The sequence below is a fragment of the Merops nubicus genome, unplaced genomic scaffold, assembly GCF_000691845.1.
Source record: "Merops nubicus isolate BGI_N331 unplaced genomic scaffold, ASM69184v1 scaffold28341, whole genome shotgun sequence".
Lineage (NCBI taxonomy): Eukaryota > Metazoa > Chordata > Aves > Coraciiformes > Meropidae > Merops > Merops nubicus.
Genome location: NW_008590749.1, coordinates 1 through 24,942, shown reverse-complemented (window position 1 = coordinate 24,942; position 24,942 = coordinate 1). Strand labels below are relative to the sequence as shown.

At 39.2% G+C, this 24,942-nt stretch overlaps 1 protein-coding gene across 1 annotated transcript; it reads right to left on the bottom strand.

The window, feature by feature from the left end:
- Positions 1-5,190: 5,190 nt before the first annotated feature.
- KIAA1429 (KIAA1429 ortholog) lies at positions 5,191-24,934 on the bottom strand (the record flags this gene model as incomplete). Its single annotated transcript, XM_008950060.1, has 20 exons — positions 5,191-5,350; positions 5,800-5,941; positions 7,496-7,827; positions 7,993-8,159; positions 9,160-9,256; positions 9,495-9,655; positions 11,587-11,739; positions 12,396-12,528; positions 13,673-13,890; positions 14,894-15,146; positions 15,920-16,155; positions 16,723-17,267; positions 17,400-17,493; positions 17,955-18,037; positions 19,221-19,375; positions 20,075-20,566; positions 21,172-22,324; positions 23,045-23,332; positions 23,851-23,973; positions 24,913-24,934. Coding segments are annotated over 20 exons (5,007 nt in total), but the record flags the coding sequence as incomplete, so codon positions are not given.
- Between the last annotated feature and the right edge of the window lie 8 nt (positions 24,935-24,942).

The window sequence follows — 24,942 nt, the reverse complement described above, 5'->3', positions numbered from 1 at the left end:
TAGGGCTTATTTAATGTTTACTTAGGATTTGGTCTCCAGTCTGTCCCCTGAGTGACAGACGTGCAACGTTCAGCTGATAGCATCAAATCCCTCCAGTTACTCTAAACTTAAGCCTGTTTCTGCACTGGTAAGTGTTCTGCAGTTAAGATTTTCCTCTGCTAATGAACCACTCACAGGGTGGCATGTCCTGAAGGGTTGTCATTGTTTTACTTGTCTTATAATCAACTGGGCTGAAATTAAATAGTCCATTCTGTTGATATTTTATCCACTTTAGCTTTTCCAGTCACCGGTATTGCATGGCTCTTAACAGCAGCTGATAGAAGCAGGGAATTTTTTTTCTGCCTTTCAAATAATCTGTTGATCCTTTTTATAAAAACTAAGGATCCAAATATTGTAGTAGACTTGGTGTGAGTGAAGATATTCACTTGAAAATGCCACATGATCCTGTGCTGTCATGATCCTCTCATGGGATTATATGGGACATGCTGCCAGAAGTGCATTATGGGAGGACTCCAGCAGTGAATTACTGGTATTGGCACTCTCCTGTTAAGTCACACTTGAATCAGTTCTGTTTCCTCACAGGTGGAGCTGTTACCCATGTGGACCAGTAGCCATGGAAACAGTTGGTGTCATTTTAGTTGCTTCTAATAGCATTTTGCAGCTAGAAGAAGGAAAGAGCAAACATTGTGGAGCTCAGAGAACAGGAGTAAGTGTGGGCCAAGGGCCTTCCCTCAGCCCGAGAGAGTGAGGGAGCTGCACCAGCCTGTGCCACCAGCTAGCTCACCACTGCCTGCTGCTAGCTTCTCCCATTACAATTAAAAGGAGATTAAATCTTTATCTGGAATTAAGTGGGTACAAAGTAGTAATACCAAACTTGGGAGAGTCACAATCAAAACTTGGAGAAAGCAAGTTGTTAAGTAAAGGAGACTACAAGGTATTACAAGCACTTCCATATCCTTTTTGAAATTGAGTTAAAAAGAATAACACTGAGGATGTATTTAAAGAAATTAATATTTTAAAGCAGGTGGTAAATTTGCCTTCAAAAGAAAATCAACATGTACATATTTGTTCTGAAGACCCAAGAGGCCAGTTACAAATACATGTAAGCTAGCTCCCTTAAACTGACTTCTCCACTTGAGAGGTCAAGTTCAGGACAAAATGTTGTTTCCCCTGTTTCCCTTTAGCATTAATGCTGCATTCCCTGCTCTCCTCCCAAAGCAAAAAATTGCCCGCGGTCTTGGCCAGCGTGGACCGTTGCTGCTAGGATTCCTTTATCTGGAATGGGAACAGTAATTTTGGGTTTAGATGAATTTCAGCAGAAGTGTGGAGCTGAGAAGTGTGCATCTATGTCAGGTGTGGGAGTGGCAAGGAAGAATTTTGTTGGACTTCGTAATTAAGGTGCTAGTGTGATTCTACTACTAGATGAACAGTATGAGAGAAGTTAATTTAGTAGCACAATATGTGGGAGCTACTTGTCAGGACAGAAGGGAATGGAATGGAATAACAGTCAAGCAAAATACCTAATACAGTGAAGAACTTGGGCCAAAAGTGGTTTCATCTCAAATGTTCTTAGGTGTTTTTAAGTAGTTTTAACGTATCAATAGATCCCAGGTAGCAAACAGTTCCTAAGATTTCTATAAATGGGTAGCTTTGCAAATTAACTTTTCCCTGTGCTGTCCTCTTGGATGATTCTGGCATGATGCTTTTCTACAGCTATTTTACTTCAAAGTGCTGGATAGTATTTAAAAGGAGAAGTACTGGCCTTGCCTTTCTCCTGTGCTGCTTGTCAGATGAAGTATAGTACGTCAAGGAGATTTTACCACATAGATAGATGCCTTTTTAAAGGCCTACAACTCTATGCAACTTTCTATTAACAAAAAAACATTGAACTGTCTTCCAGCATTATGGGTCACTGCCAATCTATTTACATTTTCTACCTTTATATATACTACAAGGATAAATCAGCGCTTAACAGATCTTTCTCTCTGTAAAAGAAACAGTAACACTATTTGTATCACTTTGAAGTACACTTTGTATACAAGTTGAACTAATAAAGGGTCTTTACCATAGTTAATGCAGTTGGGTTCACTTCTTTCTGGTACAGGAGTTTGAGTCCCCTCTTTATCAGATGAAAGAGCAAACTCTAGGTACGCTGAGAAGTCCCAACTAAAGCACAAGCTGGGGTCAGCACACTGGAGCAGCTAAGGGCACGCTCTGCCAACTGCAGGCAGCACAGAGCAATAGACAAAGGAGGCGTTCTGTTGAACAGCTCCCTCCCCTGGGGTTTTTCAATGGATAAGCAGTTTTGAAATCCTAGGTCCAGAACCAAGCTCCTGAATCCAGTTCCCATTTGCCACTGAGTCCAGTCTGGGACTTCCCCAGTGCCTGCCCACAGCATCAGTGGTGATAATTGCCATCAGAGGGGTGGGGTTCAATATTGATTTTGTATATATTCCATTATTTTCAATAAAGCTGGTTTAGGTTTCCTTTCCAATCCGTGTCTCTGCCTTATTCCCTTTTTCTTCCTCTTTGGGAGGGGAGAGGGGTTAGGAAAAAGCATCTGTCATTCGTCTAGTGGCCAGCCCAGCTCTAAGCCTTGCCAGCCACATGACTTGACTCACTCTTACCCCATCCACAGGCTGTGCTTTTACCTGCTACCCAGGGCAGCTGCTGAGCCAGGGGAGCTGGGAAACATTTCAGCCCAAGTGCCTCTCCTCACCCCACGCCAGGGCATGGGCCACAGAGCTCACTACAGGGCTGCAGGAGGAAGAACTCGTCACGGCATCACAGACCTGCCCAGCTTTGCTCACTCCTCCCCAGCATCCATTCACTAGACAATGTTTTGACAGTGGCATTAGCTGCTTCCAGGGCTCCAGTCAAGAAACAAAACTTGAAAATGTTTCTTGGAGCCAAGTATAAAAAGCAAAATTTAAAGCTTAAAGCATTATTTACTCATGGTAGGAATACAGTTTAAAAGAGCAAACCAAGTAACTCTGACTTCTAAACAGCATTATTTCAAGTTGAATTTACCCAAGAAAGGAACTACTTTGCATTGAAGGATCACAAAACTAAATTCATTTTGAAAAAACGCAAACAGCTTTTTTTTTTTCAAGTTTATCTAAATTTACAGAGCTTCCATACATCAAACAATTTAACCAACCCTTTATTTCTTCCTAGTTTGAAAATGACTAGTGTGACATGCCATTTATTTTAAATTTTCAAGAACCAGCACTGAATATTTACATTTATCCCATGCTTGACACTTCTCTTTTCATTTCAAATTCCCTGACAGAAAACAAATGATTCATATCCCTGCTAGTTTCCAACACAGTAAAGTCTCTAAAAAAATAAAACAACCTTAAACACATGGTCTTAAGGAGTCAGCTTTTAAAATATTTATGCAGTGCTCCTTAAAAATAGCATTACGACCTGTAATGCCCATGAGAGCTCCACCCATTTCAGTCATTACAATTTCATTATAGTACAATTACATTTGCCTGTTTACCATTCAGAAAATTGTCTTCCATTCCAAATCCTTCTTCATGTTATTTTAAGCAACATTAAAACACACATACCTTTGTGAACCAATACTCTTCCCTTTACACCCCATCAGTTAACAGAAGTTTACCACTTTCACAAGTGGAGCCAATCGAGGTTGTACAATTGCATCACCTCCCCAACACTGGGACATTGCCCCAAGAGTCTCCACACAGAGAGGACACCTAATAGGGACCCTTCTGTGGTTCAAATAAAAACCTACTTAATTTAGCCGGGCAGTATAAAACAGGAAAAAAAATCAATTTAAAAGATCATAATACTTTAGAAACACTTAAAATAGGGTGTTGGAAGTTTATGAGTCCAGGCAGACTAGCTGTCCAAAGTAAGTTATGATTACATAAAACAATAACTTTACATTTGTGCCTAATTAAGTAGACAAAGACCCCTTTATAGCACTTCTGTAATGTCAAGAGACAAAAGCATAACTGAAAATCAAGCTCAGCTATGTCTGACAGTGGATCTCATTTGTAAAAATTGTGTATGGCCTGTAGGAAACCCCACTGCTCCTCAAAACACAATCCAAAACCAATCCACTGCCCATCCAAAAACACAATAAAAGGCTACTGAGAATCGGTTAATTCCATGAAATCTCACAGAGCCCAGAGGAATGCAAACATATAAAAACCTTACTTCAATCACTGACTTCAATATGAAAATTCATTTAGTCGCACCTAGTGGTAACATTTATTTGTGCATTCCTACTTCTCCAAGTTTTTCTTTTAGCACTGTATCTCAGTCTCCTCCCAGGAACAAGAATCCAAACCCTCTATTCAAGGGCTGGTTTAGCATTACTGCTTCACTGGGGGTTGTCCTGCTGGTACTCCTGTCTCCATGCCTTCTGCAGCTAGGTAAGGCAGCCAGTTAACCCCAGGCTCCCCAGGAGCACAGGCACCTTGCCTTTTCACTTCAAAGCATACTCTGCTTTCCAGTGAAGTAACTCTTGTGCTCCTAATGCGTGAGCTGGAAGTTGTGAAGCAAATGCTAGGATGTTATTTTGTTCTCCCTGAAGTCAATGACAGGTTTTCTACTTAAGGAGTTTGGGATCCAATTTAAGTGTCTAATCACGTTACCAAAGACTTACAACAAAACCTACATAAATTACCTTTACATTTGTATTCTTTCACAGATAATTTGTGTCAGTCAATCTTTGATCACCTGCTTCTATCGCTGCTGTCAGATGGACCCGCAAAAAAAATCCAACACAAACCCACAAGGGGCTAATGGCTCTAAACCTGAGAGAAAAAATCAAAATTGCCTTACATGTAAATATTTTTTAAAATTTTCTTGCAGCAATAAGTCACACACAAAACATCTGTACCTTTCTTTTGGCACAATGAATATTTTAGAAGTCTTTCAAGTCTTAACTCAAAGAGGTTCTTTACTGAATATTGTCTACCAACGTCCATGAATAAAACCATTCTTTCAAAGGGAACAAAAAAATTTACAATTGTACACAAAAAAGTCTTGAATTTCATTGAAATTTCCTTGTATCAAACAAAAACTTTTCTTCAGACAAAAATATTCTCTTGGTGTCCTCCAGATACCAGTAATTCTGAATTGGTCCTTTAGTGCTGCTGCTTTCTTTTTCATCTTCACAGTCCACATGCTTGGGCTGTTCCATGAGGTCTCATTTTATCGTGTGAAGGAACGTACATGACGACCTCTTCCACTGCCTCCACTAACAAACTTTCCTCTTGAGCCACCACTGCTACTACTATTAGCACTTGTCCAAGACGGTCCAATTCCTCCCCGGCCTCTGGAAGCACGATCGCGAGGACTCGGTCGGTAGCCTTAAAGCAAAGAAAAGTATACTCATTGGAAAAAAAAAGGAAAAAAAAAAAAAGTAGCTGCTGTGAAAGCATAGGAAACAAAAACAAGATGAGACACAAACGGGGTTTGTTCTCTCCTTTTAATTTTCACTTCTCTTTTAGGCAAGCACTTTCGTTTTGCTTGGCTCTATAATTACCATGTAGGTACGAAGACAACTGAATTGCCACAGTCTGAATGCCAACTTAGGATTCTGCGGTCAGGTGTTCAATTCAGCAAGCTTTATGGGTTACAGGGCAGGTCGTATGAAAGCATGGATCTGACACGGTCTCAGTGACAACAGTTCATATATGCTTAAAACATTTGCTGAATTTCAAGGTGTCTGCGGCATCCTTGTATGGTTTCATTTGTAAAGCAAAAATGAAATTCAAGGAATTTTCTATAGTTCGATGCCCATATGAATACCATGTAACTGCTGAACTTAATGGTCTTAATGGTGGCAGTGGACCCCTGTTAAAATTGCTTTGACCACCTCTACTGTCATTGTAGGTTCCCCTGGGCGTACTCTGTGCACTCCAACTTGAGCCTCGAGCGCCCTCACGACGACTGTAATTTCCTAGACAAGGAGAAAAAAAACCATATGCTGTTTAACAAAAAAGTGATGTGTGCTCATTTTTCATTTCAATCTTCACAATGCTCAGGGTGGTAAACGTAATATTTACATAATTCAAACAGATGAAGCACCAACATACCCACAGTATTCTAAGGCAAAGTCTACAAGTTCCTGTATTATACACAGAATCAGGGGAAAATATTTTTCGGACAAACTCAAAAATTTAAAGAATTCACATTATCTAGTGTATTGAGATAGACTCCTATACCTTAAGGTTTTGTGGTACAGTAAATCTTAGTATTTGTAACTGTTAGAAACCATAGTTTTATTTTCCTTTTCATATGTCTTTTGGAGTCAGCAAGAATGATTAAAAAGCACCCCCTGCTGGGGGGGAGCTTGGACATAATAAGCTTGGAGAAAAAACTAGAAGCTTGAAACGGGAGACATGTGTCTGTGTTAGGCCAAGTCAGACTGGCTGAATCCCCTGGGGAACACCGTATAAGACACCCGCTGTTCACAAACTTTTTTTTTTTCCCTCTCTTCGTGAGACATTCAGAGACTGCTCCAAACACACCCGCTGCACCACTTACCACACGCTGGAACCGCCCGCCACGGCCACCATGGAAACCGCTCTCCGAGGCCGCGCGCGGAATTAAGGACTTTAATCCTTTCCTTCCCGGACTCCCAAACTTTCAGTTTGGCTTAGCTTCTCCCATTTTTCCTTCACTAATCCTACCCCTCCGAGTTTCTTAACACAAACATTCAAATTGCTTTCCTTGAACCTTTAACTTCTAATTGGTGTTAACCCTAAGTAAACCAAACAATTTGTTGATTGACTACTGGCCTCGGTAATAATTTATGAGCGTGGTGAGGGGGTATTTTCAATCTACCCTCTCAGATACAGTCCTACGTGAACGTCTCAGTTTTATCTATAACCCTCTCCACTTTAAGAGGGAAAGACATCGCGGTCCTGACGTCCGGTAACCTTTGATACCGGTCCGCCACAGTAACTTTACTAAATGGAAGTATTTTCTGTTTCTGCTGTACAAGGACTTGTCCTAATTAGGGGATGGAAGGGAAAGGAATGCAAACTTGTCTCTGTGTCTGAGAAAAACATAACCCTATAGCTAGAATCTCCAGATTCACAGAAAATTGCATCTTATTCTTGTCAGGATCTTCTACCCTTTCATTCAAAAGCCTCATTTAAACCCAGAGATGTAGCATGAAGCTTCATTTCAGGAACCACCCTGTGACAAATGGTAGAGAGGGCTTTTTATTTTTCTGACTGCAGCTCTGAAGCACTCCAACAGTTGCTAAAAGAAAACAGCTAACTGCTTTGGTAAGAAAGGGAGAGGGAGGCACCACAAGAACTCACAGCCTTGTTTCAATTCCATAGCACTGCAAGGAACCTTTTCTAGTGCTAAACAATTTATTTCAACAACACTGCACCAAGAACATCTCACATCAGAGATGATTAACCACTAGTAAACTGGGTCAGTATTAATGAAGCATTTTTATAATTTATTTATTGGAATTCTAGTAAAGGAAACAACATACCTTTTGAAGCGGGTGGTGTAAAGAACCTGTTCTGACTGTGAAAAGCTCCTCGTCCTCCACGATTCCCTGAGAACCCACCACGTGAAGAAATCTTCTGTGACACCTTTGGTGGCCTTTTGGCTGGTGGTATCCCATCTGGAGCAACCACTTCTTTGCTCTCTGCAGCAACAAAATCATCCACATGCATGGAGGGCGGCCTGCTCGTATTCTGTTTCCTCTGACGGAAGATATCGTGTGGTCGAATTCCTTGTCCAAATCCTCCTCTGCCTCTTCCTCTTGGTGGTGGCACAACATGAGCTCTCTTCGCAGGCTCTACATACTCAGATTTGCCACTGTCATGACAAACCACAAACTATTTAGTCAATGCAAAAATATACTCATAACAAAAGTCAGGCATTCTCCATACTGGAGATGCAATTTGAAAGGTATCTGGCATTTTAAGAATATACAAATCACTGTTGAACACACTAATTGTTCACTCGTTAAACTCATCTTACCTTGAAGTTATGAAGGTCTCATGCTTGTGCTTGCCAAGTTTGAACCCTTTTGTAGTTTTTGTGCGGCCAGGAGATGATGGTTCTGACAAAAATGACCTCTCCAGTTCAGCTTGCAAGTCAAAGTCACTGCATCCCTTCTCTGACAGTTCGATTAAGTCAACTTTTACCTGCAATGACAGAGTTTAGTTTTATCACAACAATCATTAGTAGCATGTCTGAAGAAGAAAACATGCTGCACCAGGATGGATGAGATTCGGCTGGGGTCCTTCTGCTAGAGAAAAAAAGCTCCACCCTCTACCTTCTAACACAGTAGAGTGGCTCAAAACAAAAGGCAGTGGTAAAAAAAACTGAAAAACAGCAGAACTGCAGCAAAATTGTCCTAGTGGTTCTGAATTTCAACAAAGTCAAGGGCATAGCCTTCAAGTATGAACACTTGTCACTAAATGACCTACAGTGGGGCACTGTCTTGTTTAAGCTACAGTTCTATAGCTGTATTAATGCTGCTTTTATACTGGAATCAACAGGTCTGGTTTTGCTTAAGAAATTAAAAATACAAGTATCTTTGCATGTAAATTAAAAGAGTAAAACTAAAAAAGAATTAAGACAATGAAGTTAACAGAAACTGATTATTTCTCACATAAGAAGTTAAGACACTGCCAATTGCTTAGTTTAAAACAAAAAGTTAATTGCACATTCTGTAAAATTACATTTGAAGTCTAGATTACAAAAACTGAGTTTCAAATACTGTGAAGTTCTTGTGCAAGTAGTTTCATTTACTGCTAGCCATTTTTTCCACTTCTGGCACACCATAGCAAAGTTTTTGTTTTTCTTTTTTTAAATATAGTTATTGAGCTCTATGAATGTTAGTGAAATGACAGAAGACACGCAAGGAAAAGCAGATTAGGACCAACACAACTGCTCCTCTAGAGGAGATGACTTATGCATTAGAGCACTGCAGAAGATGCTCATTTTATGGCTGCTTCCAAGCACACCCAAAGTCATTTGGTAACAGCCTCTAACAAATGCCAGCCCCCTACATGAGAGTGTCAATCTACAAGGGTGAGCTCATAAAAACAAACTGTTTGGCCATATGAATTTCTGATGCTACTAGCTCAGGTCAACCCACATTTTTCAATCCACTTCAGTTATGTTAATGAAGTCTTTTACCATATCCAGATCAGTGTCGATTTCTTCAGCCTGAAAAGGTGAGAACCACATGGACTTCAGCTGGTCATCCATCACATCTGCCAACACATATGTGGTCCTGCAACAAGACAAGGCCAAATGCCCGTTTGGCTCTGAACTACACCAACTGCAAGCACACACAGCGTTACAGAACCTGGGGTGAACGGTGCTCCCTTGCCCTCGATATGTGCGTGGAGTTACACTAAGACTAATAGGTAGAAGGGACAACAGTGCTGTTTAGATGCTCTTTGTAAGATATTCATGCATAAATTATTGCATGTTCTTGAGTAAGTCACAGGTAGTTTGTTCTCTTTTACCTGTTGTTAAACAAATTCTGAAGAGAGTCTGGTGCAGACAGAATGGGCTCCACATCTTGGTCACTCAAGGGACAAGAATCCCCCGCCGACTCCAACATCTGCCTCACGCCAACGATATTGTCCAGTAAGGATTCAAGGCCATCATCTTCCTTAGAACGATCCTAAGTCAACATAGCACAAGTCAACACTTTTTCCCCTCCTCAGAGAAGCAAATATGCTTTTGTTAGTTAAAAAAAAAAAGAGGGGTGGGAGGGTGATTACACAAAACAGCCCATCCATCCACAAATAGTGCGGCCAACACACTTGAGTACACAAGCAACAGCAGAGAGCTGCTCAGTATGCTATAACACAAACCACATCACCACAGGCACTATCTAGCCTCCATTTCCAGTTGATGCAATACCCTTCATAACACAGTCTGAAGAAGGCATCATCCCAGATTTTAGTTAACAAGCCCTCTGCTAGAGCATTCCAATGTCCTAAGGGTCTGCTATTTCTCCTTCAGCACAGTCGTGGCTTCTCATCTTTTACCAGAGATGCAGATGGCCAGTGAAGGGGCAGGAGGGAACGTAATGCTGGAAAGGCATTTGTGACCAGCTGGCTGTGGAGCATCTGGTTTATGGACTCTTCTAAATTAGCCATCTACTGCACAGCTGCCCCCAGTGATGTAGGACTAGATTTGAATATTGGAGTTATGTTTGTCCTTAGAATCACAGACATGTTGGACGCATTGAATTCTGTGAGTCTTCTAGACTAACATCAAAGCCAGATGAGGTCAGCCATAACTTCACCTAGTCACATCTCAAAAAAACTCCAGTGACAGAGTCCACACCCACTATGAGCAAGCTGTTCTAGTGCTGCAATTCTCTCTCAGATTTTTTTTCCCCTTATATCACCCTGAACCTCTGGAGCCACAGTGTGGGGCCACTGCCCCTTTTCTATCACCTGGAACTACCAAAAGGAGTTTGATTCCACCACCTTTGTAACTGTACCCTAAACAGCTGCTAGCTCTCAGATAGCTCCTTAGTGCTCTTCAGCAGACTATGCAAGCCTGGCTCCCTCCTCCTCTCTCTATAGCACACGTGCTTTAGGTCCCTGACCACCTTGGCAGAACCCTCTTCGGTTTCACTAGATCTCCCTAGAACCGGCGAGAGGGCGGAGCTGGCCAAAGGTGAAGGCAGCATTCCACGTGAGAGCTCATCAGCGTCCTGTGGACAGAGACAGTGAAGTCCCTTGTTGCTGACCATGCTCCCCCCAGGACGGCTCACAACACAAGTCTGCCTCATTCATAGTGACCACGCTCTGTGGGCCCACGTTCAACCTAACATCCACCATAACCCCCTGGCCCTTTTCAGCCCAGCCCACATCAAGGCATGGGGTTATCCTGCTCTCACTCTACAACTTTGAATTTTGACACAAGCTTTCTGCTAAATTCTGAAAAGTTTATCAAGGTCCCTCTGGATTGAGGCTTTGCTGTTTGTCACTTTAGTCACTCTCCCAGCTTAATGTCACCCACAATTTCACTGAAGATGTATCCATTATTCAAGTCTCTGACGAAAACATCTGTCACAGCTTAACCCCTGTGTCCCCTCCCAGTTTCTTGTCCACCCCTCGTTCCCCTAGCAAGACATGGGAAGCTGAAAAATCCTTGACTTAGTGTAAACATAACTTAGATACGAATAAAAACATAAGTGTGTTATCAACATTGTCCTCATCCTAAATCCAGAATACAGCACTATACCCACTACTAGGAAGAAAATTAACTCTATCCCAGCCAAAACCAGGACAATATCCAACAGTATCACCCTTTAATCACAGAGTTTACTGTCTGTGCTCTTATGGTATGCAAGTGCTCTCAGCACGAGGGGATCCCAACTCTATCTGAAACTTCTCAGCATTACCACAATACAAACAATGAAGTCAGAATTCATCCTGCATCAGAAAATGTGATCTTGGACATAACTGTTAAAACAGCTGCACAAGGTATGCCAACGAATTGTCCACCCTTCTCATCAAGGAGGGAAGGTCCATATTGTTTTAAAAACATGCTCAGATACTAGACTGCAACGTAACTTCATTTAAGTTCTTTTACCATAACATGTTTCTCCAGATCAAGTAGCAGGTTTTCTGGGGTTTCTTCTTTGTTCTGCAGTAGGTGTTTTAACTCTGCAGTAGTTAGACCAAACGTTCTGCCTGGATGAGATCCATCTGCTTCCATAAGGCTTCCATCATCTCCACAGCATCCCTGAAATATTTGACAAGTGGGAAATCAGTACACTTAAAATATTCATTATACTTCTGGACTGCAAACATCTCAGAATTCAAACATACATTAGAGTAAATCTAGCAAAACAAGACTAATTTCTTGATTTAAAAAACTATTACAGAAAATATTTTAATAAAGTACACTTCAATAGCGAAGTTGAGATGCTATGTCAAGATGAATGCAATCCCTTCCCTATGTAAGCTGAGGTTTGTATCACAGAATTAACAAATATTTTGGATTCCTCTCTCTACTATGTATCAGTTCAGCAACTCTCTAATAACATGCCATGAATCTAAAACCTGGACACAACAGCACGCTATTCACTTAGGAAGCAAATCTCAATCAATAATCGATGATCTCTGGTTATCTCTCCCAACCCCTAACATTCTGTGATTCTGTGAACATTCTGTGAATATGCAGTTCTTACTATTGAAAAAAAAACCCTATTTACTAAACATATATTCTGCCCATCTTTCACCAACTTCATTTAAAAATAGGATGGTGCTAACACTACTGATGGAAAAGCTTTACACAGTCAACTGGTTTCTGAAACAATTGTTCCTGAACATGTCTCACACTGCAGATTTCAGGGAACTGCAGCTGCTTGTATAAGTGTTCAATACATATTCACTTACCAGCGTATCAGAGTTTAGAATCTGCCGCATAAAATCCAAAAAAGAAGAGGCCAGTTCACCTGTGTCTTTGCTAAAACTAGTTATTACTCGCTTTAATACAGTGTACAGAGCAGTGCTGTGTTTTCTTAGAGAGCTGTTTTTATAATGAAAAGAGAGAAAATACTTTTATTAGTGCATACATTGTGACTATTCTACCATGACTTGTTATAAGAAAACAAGATATACGCAAAAGACATGTTAAATTCTACAGTTATCAAGTTTTGACAATGAAGCAAGAGCATCATTATTTTCTCCCTGCTAGACTGTTGTTCTCGTCAGTGCTGTCTGTAGGTATTTCAGATGGGACCTTTACAGCTACACGTACTACAACAATACCTCTAAAACCCACAAGAAATTACATTTTCATCTTTGGTTTAAAAGGGATGGAAGTACAGAAACATTTGCTTGCACAAGGGCGTTATGTATAAAGCGGGATCCTGCTTGCTGTTACAGTTTCACTGCATTCCATGATGCCTAACTGCAGAAACAAACTGGAAAGTTTATTTTTAATTTGCAGGTTGTATAGCTTCTGGGGGTCTGAGCAGCCCAGTTCTGTAGCACTGCTTGGAAGAGTGTTTGAAACACCCTTTTATGGACAAGGCTCCAGGTGCTACTGTTTCCTCTTCCACAACCTCATAACTTTCTCATCTCTCTGCACCTCATCTCAGTGGACAGAAGCAGGTCCAAATACAGGACAAGGAATCAAGTGTCAAAACAACAAAATACTGTCCAATGAGTCTATATATTCTGTTTGAAAGTGAGCAGAGTCAATAAAAGTTTTTAAAAAATTCCTCATTTCCAAAGCCTTAATTGCCTGGAGGCCAGAACACTCTGTAGAAATGCAAACTGGATTCCCTCAAAACAGAGGGAATGACAGACAGCTCTCCAACAAGAGCTTCAACTAATGAGTGACTCCAAAGGGAAGGACACAAGCACTGTATCTCACTCCAATCCTACAGCCTCGGAGTGAGGAAACAGAGTGTACAAACCTTTTTTCAATGCTTTATTTGTTTCTTGAAAGAAAGTGTTCCTGTGTACATACTGCAGATACCATTCAGAGGTAGAATCACAAGTGAAGAAAGACTAAACAACCAAGTAAAACACTGAAGACCCAAAGTGAAATGAAAGTTCAGGTGTCTTGTCCTCAACACTTCCTACTAGATGAGGAGGAAATTATTTCACATTGCAGAAGTTTTAAAATAATTTTAAGTTGCCAGTGATATCTTAAAACACCATACCTCTTTAAGTGATAGAAGCCATAGTCATGCTCTGTAAGGAACATCATCGTTCGGATACAGGTCAGCAGACAAGTGTAACTGCTCTCAGAATTAGTTAGTGTTTCCATTAGACAGTCACAAATCAAGGGCATCAGCTCTTTGCTTGGTAAGGAGTTGGAAAGCTGCTCCAGTTCAGACACAGAGCCTTCTGAGGAACTTGGTAAAATGAGTGCAATATCCTATAAAAAATTATTAATATGCACACAGTAAAAAAAATTTATTCTATCAGCAGTAAGTATAAACCCTACATTAAGCCAGAAGCACAAGGATCTTTCACTACCCTTTGATCACCTAATTCCTGTATTTCAGTTATTACTGACCAGCAATACTTACCAGGATCTTTACAGGTCCCTTCCAACTTGAGATAATCTAAGATTCTGTGGTTCTATGAAAATAAAGAGGCTGCAGACACCACCTAGGAAGTTTGAGATCTACAGCCCCCTCCACATTTTACATAAAATAAAACACGATTGACTTTCACAATAAATTTGCATGGGCAAAGGGCTCTTGTTTATATGCAGATGGCTGATTAATCTCTACTGACCACCAATGGCCAAATGTCTTTTGCCTAAGTTGGTAAGGACTAAAGCAAATAAAGACATCCAACTAGTAAGGCAAACAATGACATGCAAATCTATGCATGCAACTAATGAGAAACTACAAGGGCCAGTCTATGAATCAGTTTTCAGACAATATTTCTTACCTTGCTCTAGTAACTTATGCTTTCTTTTCAAATGGTGGAGTTTTATGGTAGTAGCATATCATGTATATATTTATATGTGGAATACATTTTTTAAGAGGTTTCAATTAGACATCTAAAAGATACGTATTTACTCAATGAGGTAAGAGGTGAATGGTGAAAACACAAGTTTTGCCAGTAGCCATCAGGGAGAAATGACATCCCTCTCTCAGCTGAGGGGACAGTCAATCTTTGTGCCCTTCAGTTTTTGGTCTCCAATGAGCTACCAGAATAGTGCACCTAACACTAAAGACATGATAAAATTAAAGGATTTACATTCAAGAGCAACAAGACAACAAGTCTGCCAAAGCAGCCAACCATACGAGTTTTATCTTTCTGTGTTTTAACAACATTGCTGTGGTGTTGTGTACCTAAAAAATAACCTCTCTTAATTTGCCTCCTACAATGATCAACACACACTATGCATTAAATATAGACAATACCTGATCGCAGAGGGACTGCAAAAGGGAAGTTACATATTCAGCACACTGCTGATGAGTGACATTGTCCCCAGTTGATCGCATCAAAGCCAAGAGCTCCTGGAAAACCTCTGCATACTTTTCATCACCTTTAGTAGTCCCGCTGATAAGATGCAAAATGGCCAATTTACAAGCTTTGTGTGAAGCCAGGGCATCCAATAAAGCAAGTAAGCGGGTGGTCTGTCCCGTGTACTGCTTCTCTTTCTCTTCTGTGTTGCTGAAAGGATAACAATTCACTTTAAAAGAGCTGGTTTAAAGTCATCTAAAACACTACAAAAACAACCATTACAGGTATTGTAGAATTCTGATTTTAAAAAAAAAAGAAAAAAAAAAAAAAACGCACCACACCACCAATATTTATTGTACACACACTTAAACTTGCAGTTTCATTTACTTTGTGAAAACTGATCAACTTTCACTAAATGACTGTATGCATTTAACATGCCATAGAGCATCTAATTGTATATAGATGAATACACTTTTATAAAAACAGTATGTAATTCTATGTGGATAATTACGCTTTTAAATAAACAGCACTCATTGTTTCAAAATCCTCTGAATTTGTAGTATTCAGCTTCCACCAGTTACAAACATATGTACATTTTCCTGTTACACAAATCCCAGTATAGCAAACTTTACTGACCCACTTTTTTTTTTTTTTTTTTTTTTTTTTTATATCAGATATGTCCTTTAGAAGCTTTTCATGGACAAGGCTTTTTAGGGACAGCCTGAAGAAAATCTTCCTAAAATACTTACTAGAAACATACAATGTGAAACTGTCTACACCAAAACTCAGAAGTATGAGATGGTACCTTGGCAACATTAAGCATTGTCAGGACACAGTACATAGCACTGGACCAAGAATCCATTCAGTTCATAATAGATAAGTAATATTTCTGAAAGTATTTTCCTCCTGGTAAATCTACTACACAGAACGAAGGTAAATTAACAGTTCGTTAAAGACATCTTTGCAAAAGGAAACACAGTTACCTTTGTAGGTCTTCTACAATCAGATCCAATACAGTCCTCATGATGAGAAGAGCAGTAGGAGAAGCCAAGTCGCACAATTGAACACAAATACGTCTCAACATGTGCTGAATAGGCTGGCAAGATGAACCAGAGAAAGACCTGACTATCTCTTGTATCAGCTTGGCCTGAACATGGAGATGCATACTCCACAGCTTCCTGGTGTTGAGTGCCACCGAAATATCGTGTGGTTCAATTACCTGCAGGAACAGAAGGACAGGAGGTTTCTCCTTTCAACTTTTATCATAAAACCTGAATTCTATCACAATGCATAAATGAAGACTAAGTACTTCATCAAAAACATGGAACGCCGTTTTCATTATTATCACTGAACGACAGGGCACAACTCCAGCATATTAGGAATCCTTTCAGGAGCGTGAGCTGTCATGTATCTTTTAACTTGAAAGACACATATTCAAGATCCGTGCCAAAATAAAAAGAGAGACTTAATATACTGAGTTTGGCATTCAGGGTTAAGTTCAAAGGCTTTATAGCCAATCATTTAAGTAACTGAATGGGAGTCTAGATAATTTCACGTGGAACAAAAGAACAATGTACGACTGCTAATTTAAAAAGATGCTCCAGACAGCAATTTTGTGTCTGATGAAAAAGATGTATCTTCAAAAAAATCTATATGGACACAAATGCTTTACAGAAATTTTACTTCATCCTTTCACACATCTGTTTTTTCCACAACTACAAAAATGATCTAAACTTTATTATAAAAAATTAAAATTCTTTAAAGACTAAATAAATCTAAATTATACCTGAGTGGTCTGCATGGGCAGTGGAAGAGGAAGCAATTCTGAAAGCAATATAAGTCCAGAGAAAAAGCCTTCGGGAATTCTCAAAATCGAAGACAGAACTTCCTTCAGCATTAAAGACCAAGTATTGTTTGCTAAAGTTTCTTCAGAAATGGTAAGTTTTTCATTAACACCTTGTGTAAAGGTCAGTAAGATATCAACAATGTCATTCTGAATTTTTTGTTCGTCACTATCTAAGCGGCCCGAGAGAGGAATAGAACACAGGAGCATGTGTAAAGAAACAAGTGCTGATGGAACACGCATGTCTTTGAATTCAAAGGATCCACCCCTCAGGAGTTCTGTTAGCATTGTTTTCAGGAGAGTAAGTGTGCAGCGGGCCATAGAAATCGTGGTCACTCTGTGAAGTGTGGTGCCCATATTGACATGGAGTCGCCAGGGCTGAATAAGGACACTGTTCAGCTTCTGTAACACACGGATGAAGGTGTCCATTCCCTCAGAAGAGAAGAGTTGAATAACTGCAAGATTCCATTTAAGGTCCTTCTGTTGACCTGCACAGAAAAGAAATAACATTTCTGTATGTCTAGTTTCTCCTGGGCAATTACCAGTACACTTTAAGTTTAAGGAGAAGACTCAGAAAACTAAGATTTCTGTGTTAAGCAGTACAAATATATCAACCATACCTTCTACCAGAGGCGGTGGACATGCAACATGACAAAGAACACGAAGTGCAGTAGGAAGACCAACTCCATCTGGGGTCATCAAACTGTCAATATTCTTTTAGGAAAGAGAAAAAAAAAAAAAAAAAGAACCCATATTACATGGAAGGATTTTACAACGTCTAGCACTAGCTTAATATTCAGATTCTGCACTCAGTTACTATAAGTATTCCACAAAACTTAAGTTCAATTATTCCACCTTTTGGAAAGCAGTCATGAATATGGCAGAATCAAAAAATGGAGCATCAACGTTTGAGTTATGGTTCTGTGGAAATGTAAAAGATTTAAACAGTTGGATCTTTGTATCATGCAGTTATCTTAAATTCTGTTCCAATAAATATAACTGAGTGCAAGAACCAGCCCAGATCAGAAGCTTCAACAAAAACATCTATTTTGGATAGTAGTATATCTTTTAAATATCATATGTTGGTATATACCTAAGACAAAAATATCAAACTACAGAAGGTCTAAGCTTATAGAGCACGACTAAAAGATAGCATCTCTCTGTGTTTTACTAACCTGTTTGATATATTCAATGAGATTTGGAATACAATTTATTTCAAATCTAAGATTTTTCAAAGGTTCAAGCCACTTGCTGAGCTCTAGGGAATAAAAAAAAGCTTAGAGTTAATCAAGTAACTTTTTGAAGTGCATTTATGAACATAAAACTTTTTTCAACAAAGATGTACTTAGTTTAATGTACTTAACACATTCTCTTTAATTTACATAACAAGTTATTACAAATTGAACACAAAACTCCTATTAAGTGCCCACGCGGAGCCAATCTCTTTACCAGTAACACATACATAGTCTGGAAATCCTTACAGATTAACAGTCTCTCTTATTCTAGGATAACCTGAAAGTCCCAATTTCTGAGGACAAGGAATTTAAAGTTTTAAAACTCACTGTCCCTGAAAATATATAAAAGAATGTGAAGGTTCAAAGTTCAACTGGATATAAATAAACAAATACTGTCAGACTGATTTCATTATTTGGCTTAATAAACTAGCCCTGCTTCTCACAAAATCATCTGATGATCAGGTGAGGAGCAAAGAAATAAAAGCATGGTACAGAAGGAATTAAACTAAAGCTGTGAAAAATTCTGATTTCCCTCAGTGCATCTAAGTTTTGGAAGAAATTATTGGTATGTCTCCATGAGTCAATTAAGCAGTGCTAAGCACAACTCCAGACATCATAGAGTTTCAACATTCAGGTGTCAGAATAGTTCCCAGTGGGACTTCTCCAAATGAGCTGGGACTATCTGTAAGACAACACAAACCAGGAAACACATCAAGGCACAGTCAGGAGGTCAAAAGATTTAGCTACAGGGTAACAGACTATTCCATGACAGTTGGCCTAGGTGCCAGAAAACAGTCCCAGGGTTATTTTTTAGTATATAAGGACCCTAAAAGGCTACATCACCAAAGGGAACAATAAGAGTCAGCTCACTGACTACTTTTACTAAAATTTGCTCTCCTATTTTCAATACAGATATAATTTTAAACTTCCTGTAAATATCAAAAATTCATGGTAGTTAATATTACTTGAAAAATAAATTAACTACAAAAAAAATTTTTATTTAACCTTCACTAACAGGAGAAAAAAAAAAAAAAAAAAAAAAGCAACCACATTAGCTCAGTGATTCAACTAAGCAGATGCAGCTAGAAAAGGAATTTCATTATGCACTTTATCCAAATTAGATGATTGTGAAGCACCAATTATCCGCAAATAAAAAGCTTGTTCTCTATATCTAAACAATTCAGTTGATAGTGAGACATACTATACCTTGCAATTTGGTGTTATTTTCATCTGCTTTACAAAGCTTCAGCAAAGGCACTGAATGCTGCTCCAGCATTTGGACATCACTAGAAGATTGAACCACCAGCAAAACAAGGATGCAGGCATAATTATAAGCAACTGACTTCTTGGACTTTGAGTCTCTGAAACAACAGCAAGGGGTTTCTTTACATCTCAGCTAATACAACTGGATGTCTGTCAGATTTTCAATCTTTGACCCCTAAAGATCTACCTACAGAACTTTTACATTCACCAAGGATTGCCCCATATAATTATCAACCCAAAAAAAACCCTGAACAATTTTCCCCAGTGCTTTTTGAAAAGTGAAAGCTTTCTTTTACATTGACTTAGCATTTATTTCAGCATCCACAAGACGAGAGTGAGCCAAGCAGCACACAAATCATCTTTCGCAACTCCATCTGTTTCACAAACCTCATTCTGAAGGCACCTCTACCTAAAGCGGCAAAACTGCCTGTCCAGAGATAGTTTGTACTGACTGCATTTAAGTCTTATTCTGTAAGAACTTAAAGATCTAAGAGATTCTCACCCCAGGGAACTGTGCATTGCCCAGTTGCCCCAGGCAAATATTTTGCTTGTTTCACAGTCTAATTTTATGCTGTATGAGAACTGATTTTTTCATACAGCCCAAAGTTGGACCTACACTATGGCACCTCTGTGGGTGACCTATGCAGATTTTCAGTATTAAGTACTTGATTACAAACGACAGGCCCGAATCGCTTTTGCATTCGTCTGCTGCAAAGTTGTTTGGTTTTTAAATAAAATCATCATGATCTAAAAGGAAAAAAAAAAATTAAAAGGATATAAATAAATGCATAAATTACCCTAAAGCTTCTTTGGAATAGTACTCCATTAAAGTAATAAGACTTTGGAGATTTTTCTCCAGACTGAACACATGCGCCACAGCAGACCTTCCCACGGGGTTGAAGGTGATGAGGTAAAGGTTGTGGAGCGTCCCCAGCAGGTCCGAGTGGTCGGTCTCCTCGCTGGCCGCGCACCGCTGGAAGTGGCAGAACAACTCCGAAATGCACTGTAAGGTCTGTGTCGAATGCAGGAGCCACAGAGCAAAAGTGTCCTCGTTGCCACCGTCCGACTGGAGACCTTCTTCTTGATCTGGATCCGAAAACTGACAGAGTGCTCTGATCAACAAGTTGGTTGCTTCATATTCAGAGATGAAGAAAAGAAGTCCCTTTTGTGACTGTGCCAGGAAGCGCAGGATATCTCGTACAGCCTGCAGCACACCTGGGTGTGCACCCGTCACTGGCATGGACAGCAGCAAGGTAATGCATTCCAAGAAATGGTAGCTATGAAGATACCTGGAAAAAATAAAATTAACCGGGGGGGAAAAAAAAAGACAACTGTAATTTTATAATCATTTGTCAACACTGCATAACACCATCGTACAAAATGACACGTCTCTTAGCTTCAGCACTTACTGCTCTGTGGACTATGAGAAATAGTAATTATGAAGTAGTACAAAATTTTAATCTTACAAAATGTAATTGCTGTAATATTTACAGGACATAAATCTCTAAATATAATGCTTTAAGAAAAAAACAAAAAAATCCTCACCTCATCTGCAAACAAAATACTACTTTGTATTTTATTAAATTTGCTGTATCTGAATCATCATCAACACTGCATTAAATGTTTTAAATGTGCTGAGAAATGAACCTTTATGGCTTATGCAAGTGGTGATTTGAAGACTTCTTGTTATACGCATGCTAGGTTGGTTAAGAGACAACAAAATAATAGGAACATTAACTATCAAGCTCTCTCAGACTTTATAATCCAGAGTCCTCCAAAAAAGTACAAAGGGAAACAGCTAGAAAAGTGTTAGTCAGCAAGGTCACCCTTAAAAAAATACCTATATCAAACTGGTGGAAATTCACTCCAGAAAGTGAACCTGCAATTGCCATACCTAAACAGGACAGGGTATGGATCATCCCTTTCTGGAGGGCCTGTAATGCGTGCCATGGTTGGGAAAGATTTCACAGGTGGCTGAATCATTGTATGAGGAGCAGTTTCCATCAAATGGAAGATTTCTTCAAGAAGACTAACAAGTTTTTCCATCTCTCCTTCGCTAATATTAGAAGATTCCAAAAGATGATCCATGTCCATAGGAGCCTCCACATCATTCTCATATTCTTGGTTGGTTCTTTCAAGTCCTGTCATGTCCTGGTCCTGCTCCGGTTCCGCATGATTAGGAAGAGAAGGAGTGTTCTCTGCTAACTGATCAACCACCTTCTTAATATCTGAGAGAATCTCATAGAAGTGACATTTCTGGAGAATTGCAGAACCAGCAGTCACTACTCTCACAGTCTGGTCTAGCAGTATGAGTTCCAAGAGCTTCTGATAACCACTTTTTTCATGTGCATCTACACCACCCCTTAGAAACATTTCCATTCCCTCAGTCATACTAATAACACTATCCAAAGCTTTGAAAGCATTAAGTTTAAGGGAGGATGAGACATGATCTGCAAACAACAGCTCAAATAAGACATTAATAACTCCTGCCTGCAAGAGCGCCGTTATTCCTTGAGTCCCACATTCTCCTAAGGACGACACCAGTTTTGTCCCAGCTTTGAGCTGTCGGACGTTCAGAGCAATGGGCTGTTTGAGAGCTACCTGAAGGTTTAAAGCTTGCAGGGTCCAGTCTACCAGCTGGGTAATATAGTCTTGCTTTGTGTCCTTCACCTGCAGGTAGCTCAATCCTTTTACTATTAAACTCGGAACTTCTTCTAGTGCAGTGACCCACTTTGCACCCCTTTCCTCTTGATATAATTCCAACAGTTCAGTTAATTTAACTGAGGCTTCCACTGCCCCCAAATTTTCTTTTTCTGGGTCTTGCTCCTTTATTTTTCCAACTTCATTTTCAAATACGGTCTTGTAAGGGCAGCTGAAGTATAAAAGAGGTCCAAGCTCCCTTTCAAAAGGTTCATACGTCACGGGAGGCACAGATGCCAGATCCTCAGGAGTATACTCAATATCAAAGCTTGGATACTTAAATGTTTCACGTTCCAGATCAGCAATTCCATCTTCATCACTTGAAATCTGCTCATATCCATCATCTCCTAAAAAAGAAAAAAAATTCAGTTATGAAATAAAAATCAATTATGGATAAAAGTTTGTAGCTACTGAGAATCTGCTCAAAATTAAGAAGTAATCATTTATTTAATAAAATTATTATGCGTTAAAGAACAATCATACGCTAACACACAGAAAGCTTTCCCACTCCAGATAAAAGTGAGTTTTTAATGTAATAAGAGAAACATTTAAAACCATGTATAAAGCAAAAAGTTTAAGATACAAGAACACTACATACTACTACAAGAACATTGTCCAATTTTCTTCCTATGACTGCATCTACCATAGAATTTCTAGCCTGAAATTTTACACAAGCAAAGGAGGGAACTTTAAGTAAGGCAAGAAGATGACTACTGACATTTTTACTTACACAACTGTGCTTGATTTTTGATTAAGAAACCATTTTTCACCACTTTATTGCATTTTTAAACAAAACAGTTAACAAGATAAAATCTTAATTCTCACCTATAAAAGCTGTATCTATTTTTCTCTATTTATAGAAAGTAACAGGAAGATTTACTGTAAAGGAATAAATATTCCACAACTAAATACTTCTCTCAAGAGACGTCAGAAAGATAAATAAGGCAGGCAATGGTCCAATGACCAAGGCAAAGGTTCACTTCTCTTCTCATCATAATGGTACTGCCATAAAAACTTCATAATCATCACTTTTTTTTTTCCCCTTAACTTTTTACAATTTCACTTACCTTCACCTTCTTCTTCCTCTTCACCCTCTTCTTCATCTTCATCTTCCTCCTCCTCTTCCTCTTCCTCATCAGCAATACTCTCTACTGTATGCTCATCATCATCATCATCATCCTCATCCTCCTCCTCCTCAACATCCACATCATCTTCATCTTCTTCTTCTGCTTGATCTTCCTCCACTTCTCCATCATCAGAATATGGGCTTTCTTGATGAACAGATGTTCGATCAGGAGAAATGGGCTCAAAGTAATCCTCTCTGTGGTCCACATCGTCCTCTTTTTCCCCAACCACTAAAAATAGGTACAAAGTTTAAGAAATAAGAATACTTCTCTGAAACCCAATGCTCAATAATATATTTTAGAATTTTGCATTGTGCATAGCGGATACAAAAAAGGCACCATGAAGAAAATCTTTGGGTGATTTGACTGAACACAAGCAACCATCACTAAGTCCAGTAAGACTATACAGAAGCACGGGAAGAGTTCCTGGCGCTTTTAAGCCACGTGGGGAACAGAGAATTCGGCAGATGCTGCAGAGGGATGGGAAGGGCCATGAATACCAGAGTCAACAGAACACTGCTGTAAAATATGAACAGCTTACTCAAGCAGTGTATTGGTCAACAGCTACTATTCTCAAATCTACTAACTTTTAAATTGATACAATTTAATATAGGCAACAGATTTTCCTTCAAATCTGTCCAGCAGGAGTAACAGCAGACAGGAAAATTCACACTGAGTAGGAACACAGAATTCTGCCTCCACCAAGCAGTGATGTGCAGCAAATAAAACACAGCCTGTTCTCATTCTACCTGACACTGGAATAGGTTCATCCTCATCATCATCAGGAGGAGGGGGGCCTGGAGGTGTTCTTGGTCCCCTAGGTTGTGGTCTTGGAGGGCTGCCATTGAACTGGTCTTCTTTCTCTCCATCAGCTGTATTTATGGTGAAAGTAAAAACTTGCAGTTAACAGAATCACAGGAATAGCAGGAGATTTTAGTTTGTCAGTGCTACTTTTCACTAGAGAACACCTTCATCTTCCAACTGTTATTTCACCTGTATTCTGCATCTGCAGTATGTGAGGTAGTTTCTGAAGTCACTTCTGATGCAAGCAAGAACTACATCAATCAGTAAGCTTATTAACACTATCCATGTTTTTGTGGTTTTTTTTTTTAGTCTAATACTGGGTTAAAATTAACATAGGTAATTGTCATTTTTGGCTTCAACACTGGCAATATTGTAACTATACCAATAACATCTGAGAGTTTATATTTTAATCAACTGGGTTTTAAAGTTTACAATCATTTTTTACTAGAGTGTTTAAATTTTGCAACACAACAGCTGTACCTTGAAGAAGACAGTTCTAATTTTAAATCTAAAATGAAAACTGAAGCAGAAATTTGATCATGGACACTATTCATGGCCATTCTAACATCATAGCAAAGCAAACATTCTTCTGTAACATACTTTACATATAAGTAACAAAAGGAAAGTTAATTATGACTGTGAAATTTTCTTGTTATGATTTTAATACTATTCTAACCACTTTGAGATTTCAGTCATCTAAATTTTAATGGTTTCACATAAACTAAACTGCATAGTGATCACCCTAAGTAATCAGAAATACATCAAGAAACCCATTCTCAAAAAAGCACTAGACAAGAATCTACTTTATACCATTCAATATAAATCTAAAAGAAAATACAAAACTAAAGGACAAAGACATAAAGCTAGAATTATAAAGCCACTGTAACCTAAAATGTGAAAGAGTTTGGATTTTATTTTTTTCAGATGGGATATGATGTTGGGTTTTTTTGTGGGTTTTGTTGTTTTGGTTTGGTTAGGTTTTGAATTTGTTTTCACACAAGGCTTACCGTGCTTGGGGTTTCTTTTCAAACCAGGCT